A 14,128-nucleotide genomic window follows, 5' to 3' on the forward strand; every position below is an offset into this window, starting at 1 on the left:
ATATCAAGTCATAAGATGAGCAACACTGGGGTGATACGGAAGACCCAACATTCGTCATCACTTTAGGGTAAAAAAGTAAACCACCAAAGAGGCGAAAGTCAAAAATAAAATCTGCACGTACCGATCGGATCTCGTAGCAGCTAGTACGACGGAAAGTTAAAATGTCATGGTATAAATGTCAACCAATTCGAGAGACAAATAACGGAAACAGGTGATAAGTTCAATGTTGTATTTTCACTGTAGAAAAATTAGTATTGTTATTCAAGCACCCGATCCCACAAGGTCCAGCGGAAACCACCTCACACGTTCCAATACTGGTATGACTACCTGAATATATGGATTTGATGGCAAGGAACATGTGAGTCCAAAAAAAAGATTTTTGGTGCGGCTGAGGCGGTTTTCTATTTTCGAAGATGCAGAATCGCAGCTGCCGTTGCCCTGACTACGAGAGCCGTTCAATAGTATTGTAACGCAACATTTTTTTTCTCTCAGCCAGTGTATATTGTAAAAATGCGGAATTTGTTGTGGGACATCGTGGAATAATCCCGGTTCAGCCCCAGTAGTTTCATGAAGTTACGATACGTACCCTTCAAAATGGCGTCTCTAACGAAGTTGCACTCCAAGCGACGAGTTGTCATTGAGTTTCCTTGGGCGAGAAGCCAGAGCATTGCAGCTATTCGTAGGCACTTGCAGACTGTCTACGTAGACCTGACAATGAAACAAGGGCGCGCAAACGTGTCCGATCTCCCACGTGCCCGCCGGCCGCACACAGCTGACTCCTGCAGTGTTCGAATTTGCGGACATTCTCCTTTCAGATAATCGACGGATCACAACCGAACTCATTGCTGCTCAACTGAATGTCTCTGCTGGATGACGGGGAAGGTTACTGGATGTAGCAAGACGTTGGCTCCGACGTCGGACACTAGAATGGTACCCAGTAAGGTGGTGTAAGGCCGCCTCATTGAACGGAGATTATTTTGAAAAATAGGGTTTTGCAACCAAAAGAATTGGGAATGATGTGGTGAGTAGGATTCCTGAATAAATTCAACCTACTCTCAGAAAAAAAACGTGTTGCTTTGCTTATTCAGCGTCCCTCGTATATAATATTTTACAACAGTAAACTTGTTGTTTCATTCGATAAACAATATTTGCTTGACCTTTTTTTTATTTTGCTTCGGGACAAAAAGTTATTTTCGGTGGTCAGTGTAAATGGGAGACCCCGTATAGCACCGAGTTTCTAAAGATATGTACAAGGGTATTAAACCTGACAAACTGCCTTTTGGCTTCTGTCTCGGGTTCTTCGGCCGACGTTCATCTAATGATTTTACTGACGTTTCGACAGCACGAGTGGCTGGCATTGTCAAAGCTTCACCCTCCATTGCCGGTGGTGAACTGGAGCCGAGCTCGCGGCCGCAGGCTATATGTACCTGGCGCGCCAACGTCCGAGGGTTTCTCCGCGGTCATTTCCGGTGCGATTCTCCTCTTGCTACCTGCGACGGTCGTTCGCTGCAGTACGAGAAGCCAGGATCCGTTTACCTTAAGGCTTTCCTCTTTCTTGTTGAAACCGCGTGTTTTTGTATTTCCCCAGCTTCTCTGAACAAGCGCGTGTGATAGTGCTTCTCTACAGCCAGAACCCAATAAAATTCGCCGACAGGGAAGTTCTGGCTGTAGAGAAGTACTATCACACGCGCTTGTTCAGAGAAGTTGTGGAAATACAAAACAACGCGAACAGTTTCAAAAAGAAAGAGGAAAGCCTTAAGGTAAACGGATCCTGGCTTCCCGTACTGCGGCGAACGACCGTCGCAGGTAGCAAGAGAAGAACCGCACCGGAAATGACCTCGCAGAAGCCCTCGGACGTTGGCGCGCCAGGTACATATAGTCTGCGGCCGCGAGCTCGGCTCCAGTTCACCACAAGCAATGGAGGGTGAAGCTTTGACAATGCCAGCCACTCGTGCTGGCGAAACGTCAGTAAAATCATCAGATGAACATCGGCGGAAGAACCAGAGACAGAAGCCAATAGGTAGTTTGTCAACAAGTGGCCACGGAAGCCTTAACAAATTGGGTATGAAATCTGCTTTTTTCTGAAGTACTGCTGGGAATCGAAGCTATAACGACGCAATCTGTATTACAGGGACCCTGCTCCAACGAGCAGTAGCAAACCCGATGGCGAGGAAGCTGGGGTCAGCGGGGGCGGAGGAGAGGAAGAAGAAGACAGCAGCATCGCGGGTGGCCAGGAGGAGGTGGTGGTGGCGGCGGAGGCGGCGGCGGTGACGGAGGCGGTGGAAGGCTCTCCTGGGGCGGTTCTGGAGTCGAGCCCCTTGTCACCCGCAGCTACATCTGAGGGGGCAGAGGCAGCAGCTGTGCCGCTCGTGGCGGTGGCGGCGGCGTCGGTGGAGGAGGAGGTGGAGGCGCTGCCGGGGACCGGCGAGCAGCAGCCGGCAGAGGCCGCGCCCGCCCCCGCACCGCCACCAGCTTCGCCGCCGGCCGCCTCCGCCGCCCCCGGCCCGTCGTGCTCGCGTCGCAGGTGGGAGGAGGCGGCGCCGGCGCCGCTGCCGCTGCAGCACCGGCGCCGCGACTCGTCCGCCAGCTCCTCTTCAGAGCTGAGCCTGCACCGTGTGGGCGTGGGGCCGCCACCGACGCAGCCGCCTCCCGAGAAGGCTACGCGCGCCACATCGGAGGAGCGCGTGGTGGCGCGCATACAGACGGTGCGCAAGTACTCGGCGGCGGACGCGCGCCGGCCCTCGGTCGTCGTGTCGCCGGAGGACGCGGGGGCGGCGGCGATGGCGGGGGCGGGGGGCGAGGACGGCGGCGCGCGCAGGCAGCCGCAGAGGAAGCGCTCCGTGGCGGCGGTGGCGGCGGCTGCGGACTCCGGCGGCGCGCGGCCCGCCGTGCGCAAGGACGGCAGCCTCGACGTGGCCTCCTGCGCCTGGGAGCCGGCCGCCGGCGCCGCCTCCCGCAAGGGGAACGACGTCTGTCCCTGGGAGGACGAGTGAGTAGGCACAGCCCACACTCTATCGCACACACTTAGGCCCCATGCACACGAGTGATTTACTATCGCGAGTCCGCAGTGTAATTTTCTTCCTCTCAATTTATTGGCTTTCGGGCCGAGACCATTCAGCCATCTCAATAGTAATGGAAATTATGATGATCGAATGTAAGGACAACACAAGACCCAGTCCCTGAGCGAAGAAAATCTCCGACCTGTCCGGGAATCGAACCCGGGCCTCCTCGCTCGGCAATCTGCCGCGTCACAGCGTCATTCTGGGCGTGCTTGCCAACTCCCAATTTTTTATCCCCCTGCCGTACTTTGATGAGTCCCGACTCGTGGAAGGAAATGTGGGAGCAAATGTAAACATCACGAGTCACACTCCTGAGAATGAAAGTCGGACCAAAGTTTTATATACGCTCTATTCACTACGTACAGAACCAAAAAAAAAATACACGTCAGTGGTAGGGTTCCAGCACTTAACTTAGGATCCACTTAGCAACTAATAAATATACGAAACCCTCCGTTGCCAAATTTACCTTTATAGTAATTGTAATTGACGTGGAAGCCATAAAAACGCCAAACATGGAGGCAAAATATACGCATCTAAAGGCTACTTAAAAAAAGGAATAAAATCACTTAAATTTGTTTCCTCAAGAGGAGAATACAACGTCCTAATTCGGACCTCGCTAACACTCACATTTTACTGACATTAAATATAACAAGATAAATAATCATACATATGACGAGAACGAATGAATACCACTATCAATCTTTACAGATGAGAATGCGACTTTATCCATAAAGGTTCGCGCCCTACAAAAGGACATACTTAACTTCAACATATAAGGTGATTACAGTAAGCCCTAATTCCACTCGACAAACGCAGTATCGATATAAGCGAGACAAATGTACTGAAGGAGGATGCCCGGATGTGCCGTAGTAAAAAGGGCCACCATCAATCCCGTCAGGACGCGACCCCCGTGAACACGTCAGTTTCAGCTACCTGCAACATACACAGAGTCATTTGACGCTTCTTAAAAAAAAAAGGCACAACGTACACACTTAGGCCGATATTACACTATCAAATTTCTTTGTCAAAGATTTGATCAAAGATGTGATCAAATATTCCGTCAAATATATTTGACAAAGATCTTTGACGTAGCGCTAGAAGGGCTATTACACTGTCATCATATTTTTCGTCAAAGCTCAAGATGGCTGACAACAACAACTTGTTATTAACCGCAGCAGTTGCATGTACCACAATTGCACTGTGTGCACATGCGGAAGAGAAGCGGGGGAAAAAAGGAAACATGCCTGGGTGAAAACGTGGGTTTTACGACGACACGATAAAAGCATTCAACAAAACTTATTACGTGAGCTTATAGTGGAGGACGTCAAGTCGTTCATCAATTACTTAAGAATGGATGAGCATACATTTCTGTATGTACTCGATGAAGTGTATCCTCATATCACAAAGCACAATATTCACTTAAGAACTGCTACATATGCAGAAGACAGGCTCACTGTAACACTCCAATTCCTTGCTACAGGAGAGGGTTAGGTTAGGTTAGGTCAGGTCTCCAATCTTCGTAATCTATTTTTGTATTCAGCGTGCCTCACGTTGTAAAGCGCCTCATCAGCTTCATACATCTCTATTAATTTTGTAGTTGTCGGCACACACCAATTGTATTTACCGGCAATGTTTATAAAAACACTACAGATGACAGAATGCAGCGATGCTAGCGCTCCATGTGGTAACATGTCACATTGCAGTGAACAGAAGACAAGCGACTTCTTTGATCAAATCTACAGTGAGGCCCTAGATTTGATCAAATATTGGACGACATTTGACAAAGTTCCCTATTACACCATCAAATATCTTTGACAAAGATATTGGACAAAGAGATTTGACAAAGAAATTTGATAGTGTAATACCGGCCTTCGGCCCCATGCACACGAGTGAGTCCGCAGTGTCATTTTTTCCCCCTCAATTTATTGGCTTTCGGGCCGAGACCATTCAGTCATCTCAATAGTAATGTCAATTGTGATGATACAAATTACGAAAAATTTAACTTGGAAAGAACACATAGGAAGTGTTGTGGGGAAGGCTAACCAAAGGCTGCGTTTTATTGGCAGGACACTTAGAAAATGTAGCAGACCTACTAAGGAGACTGCCTACACTACGCTTGTCCGTCCTCTTTTAGAATACTGCTGCGCGGTTTGGGACCCTTACCAGTGGCAATCCTCGTTGTTGAAGTATTCTGACTTCCGTGAACAATGCGTAACACCCTTTCCTCAACATGAGGTCTAACACATCTGAGCTCGACGTCATCGTGCATGGTGTGCGAAACTCCCAGTTTCTCTAAGGCACTGATATAACCTGCTATATTTATGCTTCTTCATACAGTCGTGCAGTCCCAAGGGCACTGCCATTCGATTTGCCATATATGGAGTGCGTGTCAGCGACCTCTTCATTGGTGTAACCTCTGTCCATGGTGCCCTCAAGTGATTGTGATTGTGATACCGGTACGGCAGAGTGTGCACGGGGGTGGGGGGGGGGGGGGGGGGGTACATGTCAATAGTTGCGCATGCCTAACGAACAGACGACCGCAAACCTTGAGATACAACGTAAATACCGCGGTATCCAGGAACGTTTACAGGTGGTTTGGTTCCCAACTCGAATTAATGCGATTCCTTAGCAACGGTTCATTTGCGCACCCACGTTTATTGGAGCTTTTTAGCTACTTTAGGCCTGTATTTTCTATGTGTGAATTATTAACCATCATTTCTGAAACATCCTGTATACCAGGTATACCTCATTCGAACCTCCGTTAGACACAATTAGTACTTAACTTAAAAAAAGTTGAAATTCTTGCATTACAAAAATACAAAATGCAAAGTTGTAGTTTATGAAAACTGTTACAACTTAATAAGGAACATCAACTAGGTACAAACTAAGATTACGATTTTCAAAAACATAGTATCATAAATGGGCGTGTACAATGTAGGAATACTTTTCACCGAGAAAAGGGATTCGGTATGAACTTTTTTTGTACTCTGCAACGCGTGATATTTCGTAATATTTACACCAGCTGTAATCGTCAAAACAGTGTTTGTTCCTTTAGACATTCATGCATATATGAAGGACATCGTAATGTAAGATACAGGCACTACATAAACACTGACATTCTAATAATCAATGATATTAACAATTACACCGTACATGAAAAGTTCCACAACCTAGAATGTGTCGCTCTTCGCAAATGCCCCGTGAATAAGCACCCGTAGCAACGCTGAAGCAACACTGTTCTCGTTGTGGCGAACCGCGAATTACCTCACAACAGAACTGATAGATTTGCCCTGAAGTGAACAAATTTTTTCGTGCACGTTGTAGTGCTTCACACGTATTTTTCGCTCCCAAATACTAAAAACTGCCGTTTTTTGATGTGTCACATTTCTTGCTGGGGTGCAATATGTTGATTACCGAATAAATATAGCGGAGGTAATGTTAAAAAAACGTACTTGAAAAGCGTCTTGAAAAACACGCACCAAAAATATTATTTTAATCCACTTCCTCCAGTCCCCGTGAATTTTCAACTGACAACTAGACCATACTGGAAATATTCATTTGCCAAATGGTTTGTAAATAGTGTTTCTTAACTGAGCCAAATTTTACATAGATATGCAACATGACTTTGCATTTTTCATAGACAAAATTCGGAGAACTATATCCAATTATGAAAGTCATTGTCATAAAGCTGTGAAGAGGGTGAAATGCGACGGGCCGGCTGAAGTGGCAGAGCGGTTCTAGGCGCTACAGTCGGGAACCGCGCGACCGCTACGGTCGCAGGTTCGAATCCTGCCTCGGGCATGGATGTGTGTGATGTCCTTAGCTTAGTTAGGTTTAAGTAGTTCTAAGTTCTAGGGGACAGATGTTAAGTCCCATAGTGCTCAGAGCCATTTGAACCATTTTTTGAAATGCGACGGAACTCCAGTGTTCGCAGAAAACTCGTTTGGTTGATTCCTCTCCTACTTCCAACACGCTTCTTAATAACATTGTGTGTTACTACTGCTAAAATCTTAGTTTCATTTCTTTCATCATTTGCTCTTATTTTTTCTTGGCGTGTTTTTTTCTCCACATTACAATTTTCTAAAACTTTTTTTAATAATTTTCTGCAAAGAGAGATTGTGAGTGCATGGAAAGATCTGGATACTCCTCAGCACACAACCGTACTGCAGATCTAATATAAGGGACAGTCAAATGAAAACCGAACACCCGCCAAAACAGGACCATGAAATGGTTCCATTCAAAAGCAATCACCACACGCATTAAGACATTTATCTCAATGGGGTACAAGACGATTAATTTCTGTTTCGTAGAAAGTAGCCAGTCGCTCACGGATCCACATCTGCGCTCACTGTTGCACTTCCTCGTCCAACTGAAACCGACGTAAACGCGTATCTTTGTCATGTCGCCAAATAGGTGAAAATCAAACGGTGAACTATCCGAGCTACACTGAGGATGATGCAGTGTTTCCCAGATAAATCGCCGACGTGTAGCCTTCGTCCGATTGGCAATATGGGCACAGGAAAGTAGGGAAGATTTCATCCGACAACATTCCTTGGCATTTTGACTCTATGGCGCGTCGCAGTTTCTGCGAAGCGTCTTTACAGCACTGCACATTGATTGTGGTTCCACGGTCGAGGAATTCGACGAGCAGAGGGCCTCTGCAGTCGAAGAAGGACGTCATCATGGCGAGTGAGATGTGGGATATTTTCAATGTTGGCTTCGCCGTATGAACTCGGGCTCAAAATGATGGCACCACGTAAGGTTACGCTCTTCTTCGACTGCAGGGGCCCTCAACTCGTCGAATTCCTCGAGTGTGGAATCAAAATCAATGCGCAGCGCTATGAAGACACTTTGCATAAACTGCGATGCGTCATAAACTCAAAACACCCAGTAATACTGTCGGACGGAATCATCCCGTTTCACGATAAAGCCGGCCCCCACACTGCCAACCAGACGGAAGGTACGCTTCAGTGGGAAACAGTGCAACATCCTTCGTATGGCCCGGATCTTTCACCGTGTGATCTTAAAATCTTTGGCGACATGAAGAAAGACATGCTTTGATGTCGGTTTCACTGGGATGACGAAGCGTAAGAGCGGGTGCGATTGTGCGTTCTACGAAACAGGAATTGAATATCTCGTCTCTCAGTGACATAAATGCCTTTACACGCGTTCTGACTACTTTTGAATGGAACAGTTCCAAGGTCCTGCTGTGGTAGATGTTTGGTTTTCATTTGACTACTCCTCATGGTTTAGCGACATTTGCCGTAAACAATATTTACATTTTCGACTATCATATCTGTAGTGAATGTCTCAATAGCTTTAGAAGCTAGTTATCTTATTGCTACAATAGCACAACACAGACTGATTTGCTTCAAGAGCTTATTTAAAGACAAGAACCACACCTGAGTTACTAGTCTGCTTACATTTGGTATAATAGGGCAGACTTTCGTGGAACGTCTTATCCTGTCGGAGTGACGGTGGTTTGCGGCGCTGTTATCTTGATGATACAGAGTCCGCCAGAAAAATGTTATACACACTTTAAGGAACGAAAAGTATCACTTATTTGTTTATTTTACATTAGATAATTGATCACACATGTTGCACAACTGTCAGTTTAGCACGCGGTTACTTTAAGTGTTCAAAATGTTCACCGTTGGCGGCTGTACACACACAGAACAACGAGCGGTCGCCGCAACTACATCAGTCAATGTCACAGCGGAGATCGCTGCGCATGTCGCTGTAATCTCCTAGCGAAGTTCCTCCAGTGTGCGTGGCTTACGTCGATATACGTTATCTTTCACAGTTCCCCACAAGTAAAAGTCCATAGGTGTTAGATCTGGCGACCATGGAAGGAACTCAATGGGCCCTTTTCGTCGGTAGTTCAATGCTCCGGAAAATTGTCTTCCAAGGAAGCTCATATGGCTAGGTGGTAGTGTGGTGGCGCCCTGTCCTTTTGATAGAAGGCCTCTTCATCAGCTCCATAAAGTGCACGTATACCTGGCAAAATTGATGTGCATAACATTTCCAGGTACATTCTCCAGTGACAGTAGCGTCAAAGAAAAGGGTCCTACTAAGCCCCTATGTGATAGTCCTTACCACACATGTACCCCTGGTAGATTGACCACTTTATCCACAAAAACAGCAGACTATGCGGTGGTCAGTACACACTGTTATGCCGATTCATGGTTCCATTAAGTTTAAATTGTGCCTTGTCACTCCACACTATTTTCGTCACAAATTGTTCGTCATCAGCTACCATTTGCTGACACCTTTCGCAAAATTGCATTCGGCAATCAGTATCGTAGTCATTAATCGCGTGCAACTTAAAGAATTCTTCGTACACTTGTACTGCTAACCCCCACTTCACGTGAACATTGCATAGCAAACTTCTGTGGAGAATTAACAAACGTTTCCAACACGAGAGCCGACGAAGCAGGACTTGTAGCTGTACGCTGTCTTCCTGATCTTCCTTAGTGAATATTCTCAATCGTTCCATGCAATTCAGATTTGTCAACGATGCGTTCAATTGTTAGGTGGGCTGGCGATTCTGTTTCAAACTCCCACCTCCACTGACGTTGCACTTCACCATCATTATCAAACTTGAAAAACCACTTCACAACACATTTCCGTTGCTCGAATGTCAAGCGTGTTCTAGCCATCATTTTTCTCAATATTGTGATGAAAGTACTAACATCTGTTGAGCCAAAGATCATACTACAACACACTCGTAACTCAAATCGAACGACAATATCCATATCTCGATAGAGCCCAACAAAGAGTGTATATATTTTTCTGGCGGATTCTGTATTTGATCAAGCGCCAAACACGTCGTGTCGTTGACACTTCCTTAGAACCTACTTCCAAACGTCACCGAAAAAAGTGTATGGCTCCGTTAAAAAAAAGAAAGAAATAAAGTAGTTGTAATTCGACGACCATAAACGACAAAAATTACTTGCAACAGTCATGAAATTCGCCATATTGTCCATTTTAGCTTGGCGAAAACCGCACCTCGACATATTTATTCAGTCTGGATATATTTGGGATGGGCTGTCTTAGCTGCCTCACCCCTGTATATATGTGAAATATATGATGTACGCATACACAGGTGAAGTCACGGGCAGAAACCTGGTCTCGTCTGAAACACACTGTTGTCTATATGCGTCAAAAACACTTGTAAAACAGAAACAGGTGGATAAACAAAAATTTAAAGTCAAGTACTGTGAGATGGGAGAAGGGGTAAATGTCTGAGTCTATTACCTAAATGACGGTCGTTTCGGAAATCGCCGTCTTGGATACAACTCGTAATTTTCAGGCGGCAAGTGGTCATGTGGCCTATCACACAGATAGAGAATCGCACAAGAAAAATAATAGTTTCTTTCAGTGTGTCTTCATTCATTTTCGAGCTAGGTCGGATTTTTTTCAGAACAAAGCGAATTCTGGTGATAACACGTAAAGACTACATATGTGTTCGACGTGTTGTCCATCACATTGTATGGCTCTTGTTGTGATCTGCTTCACCTATTCCTCATGGACTCTAAGCGAAACACGTACTGGAATGCGAGCACAAGCATCGACAATCCGTTCCCTATAGTGTGTAGGCCTTCTGATCTTCACCACATGCGCAGTTGCCCACACATGCCCCATGGATAGGAATCTACGAGATTTAAATCTGGGGTAAGTGGCTACCACTCCAGTAGATCATCATGACCATTTATGTGCGGCCAAAATAATCAGTAATGATGTCCGGCTGACCCTAGTTTCCTGCAACAAGTACTTCACTCTGGTTCTTTACTGAACGATGCCAGAACATTGATTGATTTTTTTTTCTTTCACCTGTGGCCGTTCTTGAGCGTCCAGCTTTAGATTTGTCTGTCGATAGAGCCAACTTCAAGAAATTTTTAGAGAAGTTTCACGACTGTACACAGGATAACCGTGCCAATTTGCTTGAAATCCTCTGAGACAACATGGGTGCTCCCTTTACCGATAGCATATTTCAGAACGACCTCAGTACATTCGGATTGTGTTAACGCCACCAGCCTACTACATCCACATCTATACTCAGCAAAACACTGTGAATAGCACGGCAAAGGGTACACCCCATTCTACCAGTTGTTAGAATTTTTTCCATACCTACCACGTATAGAGCGTGGAAAGAATGACCATTTATATGCCTCCATGCGTTCTGTAATTAACCTAATCTTGTTCTTATGATCCCTACGCGAGCGGTATGTAGGTGGTTATAGTATATTCCTAGAGTCATAATTTACAGCTAGTTCTGGAAACTTTGTAATTAGGCTCTCTCAGAACAGGTTGTGTCTGTCTTCAAAAGTCTGGAAGTTAGGTTTCTTCAGCATCTCTGAGACACCCTCCCTAGGATCAAACAACCTGTGACCATTCATGTCGCCCTTCTTTGTATACGTTCAACATTCCCTGTTAGCCCTATCTCAAACGGTCCCCACACACTTGAGCAATACTCTAGGATGGGCCACACGACTGATTTGTAAGTAATCTCCTTTGTAGAGTGATTTGCATTTCCCTAGTATTCCACCACGACTGAGTCTATGGGATCCTTCCGTTTCATATCCTGACAAGGTGTTACACCTAGGTATTTGCCTGAGTTGACCAATTCCAACTGTGATTCACTGATATTACATACATAGTATACTACATTTTTTCGTTTTTTTAAGTGCAAAATTTCAAATTTCTGAACATTTACAGCACGTTGCCAATTTTTGCACCATTTTGAAATCTTATCAAGATCTAACTGAATATTTATGCAGCTTGTTTCAGACAGGAATTCATTATAGGTAATAGCATGATCTGCGAAAGCCCACAAAATCATTAATATACAAAATGAGCAGCAGGGGTCCCAACACACTTCCCTGGTGCACACACGAAGTTACCCCTACATCTGTCGATTACTCACAATCCAAGATAAATTGCTGCATCCTCCCTACCAAAACAACTTCTCACTACAGCCCCAATTTCGCTTGATACCCCACACGATCGTTACTTTTAATAATAATCCCAGATGTGGTACTGAGTCAAATACTTATCGGAAATCGAGAAATTCTGCATATATTTGACTGCCTTGATGTAAAGCTTTCCGTATGCCATATTTGTAAAGTGCGAGTTCAGTTTCACATGAGCAATGTTTTCGGAATCCATGCTGGTAGACGTGGAGGAGGTGATTCTCTTCGAGATACATCACTGTGTTTGGACTCAGAATATGTTCTAAGAGCGTGCAACAGATCTATGTTACAGATATCGGACAATAGTCTTTTAGATCACTTCTGCAACCCTTCTTGTAGATCGGTGTGATGTATGCTTTCTTCCAACTACTAGGCACGGTTTTTTGTCTGAGGGATATAATAAGCATTATAGTTAAAAGAGGGGCTAACTCAACCGCAAATTGATTGTAGAGTCTGACAGGGATTCCATAAGGCCCCAGAGCTACGTTCCTTTATAACGATTTCAGCTGTTTCTCAATGCTAAAGACGCTAACACGCACTCCACTCCTCTTTTCAGAGGTACCAAGATTAAACTGGATCAAATTCAAGTCGCCTGTAAGGGAGAAAATGGGAATGAATCAAGCTATGTGATTAATGAAAAGCACCATTATTTCTCTCGTGTAATTATCTATCTCTTTGTTCTGTTACAACACCCTCCTTCCATCTGAAAATCACGAGCTGTATCTTAGATGGCGATTTCTAAAATGGCTATCATGTTTTTCAGCAAACGTTGAAGAATGCCCCACCCTTCCCCCTTCTAGCAGCCGCTGCAGAGAAGTGACGTCAAACCGAGATGACACTCGATGCGACAGACACCATGCTGGTATCCTCGAGTTTCGCTTTTTTGTACAGGGCTATTACAAATGATTGAAGCGATTTCATAAATTCACTGTAGCTCCATTCATTGACATATGGTCACGACACACTGCAGACACGTAGAAAAATTCATAAAGTTTTGTTCGGCTGAAGCCGCACTTCAGGTTTCTGCCGCCAGAGCGCTCGAGAGCGCAGTGAGACAAAATGGCGACAGGAGCCGAGAAAGCGTATGTCGTGCTTGAAATGCACTCACATCAGTCAGTCATAACAGTGCAACGATACTTCAGGACGACGTTCAACAAAGATCCACCAACCACTAACTCCATTCGGCGATGGGATGCGCAGTTTAAAGCTTCTGGATGCCTCTGTAAGGGGAAATCAACGGGTCGGCCTGCAGTGAGCGAAGAAACGGTTGAACGCGTGCGGGCAAGTTTCACGCGTAGCCCGCGGAAGTCGACGAATAAAGCAAGCAGGGAGCTAAAGGTACCACAGCCGACGGTTTGGAAAATCTTACGGAAAAGGCTAAAGCAGAAGCCTTACCGTTTACAATTGCTACAAGCCCTGACACCCGATGACAAAGTCAAACGCTTTGAATTTTCGGCGCGGTTGCAACAGCTCATGGAAGAGGATGCGTTCAGCGCGAAACTTGTTTTCAGTGATGAAGCAACATTTTTTCTTAATGGTGAAGTGAACAGACACAATGTGCGAATCTGGGCGGTAGAGAATCCTGACGCATTCGTGCAGCAAATTCGCAATTCACCAAAAGTTAACGTGTTTTGTGCAATCTCACGGTTTAAAGTTTACGGCCCCTTTTTCTTCTGCGAAATAACGTTACAGGACACGTGTATCTGGACATGCTGGAAAATTGGCTCATGCCACAACTGGAGACCGACAGCGCCGACTTCATCTTTCAACAGGATGGTGCTCCACCGCACTTCCATCATGATGTTCGGCATTTCTTAAACAGGAGATTGGAAAACCGATGGATCGGTCGTGGTGGAAATCATGATCAGCAATTCATGTCATGGCCTCCACGCTCTCCCGACTTAACCCCATGCGATTTCTTTCTGTGGTGTTATGTGAAAGATTCAGTGTTTAAACCTCCTCTACCAAGAAACGTGCCAGAACTGCGAGCTCGCATCAACGATGCTTTCGAACTCATTGATGGGGACATGCTGCGCCGAGTGTGGGAGGAACTTGATTATCGGCTTGATGTCTGCCGAATCACTAAAGGGGCACATA

At 45.5% G+C, this 14,128-nt stretch overlaps 1 protein-coding gene and 1 long non-coding RNA gene across 2 annotated transcripts in view; one reads left to right on the forward strand and one right to left on the reverse strand.

Moving 5' to 3' along the window:
* Positions 1–2,125: 2,125 nt before the first annotated feature.
* Positions 2,126–2,698, reverse strand: LOC126469365 (glycine-rich protein 1-like). The gene has a single exon (XM_050096631.1). The coding sequence runs from the start codon at positions 2,696–2,698 to the stop codon at positions 2,126–2,128; it is 573 nt and encodes a 190-aa protein (XP_049952588.1).
* A 158-nt stretch (positions 2,699–2,856) lies between these two features.
* Positions 2,857–14,128, forward strand: part of LOC126469197 (uncharacterized) — a 47,056-nt gene continuing 35,784 nt past the window's right edge. Inside the window, exon 1 of the long non-coding RNA XR_007585999.1 lies at positions 2,857–2,989. This is a non-coding gene — a long non-coding RNA (uncharacterized LOC126469197). The remainder of the gene's footprint in view (positions 2,990–14,128) is intronic.

This window comes from Schistocerca serialis, chromosome 1, assembly GCF_023864345.2.
Source record: "Schistocerca serialis cubense isolate TAMUIC-IGC-003099 chromosome 1, iqSchSeri2.2, whole genome shotgun sequence".
Lineage (NCBI taxonomy): Eukaryota > Metazoa > Arthropoda > Insecta > Orthoptera > Acrididae > Schistocerca > Schistocerca serialis.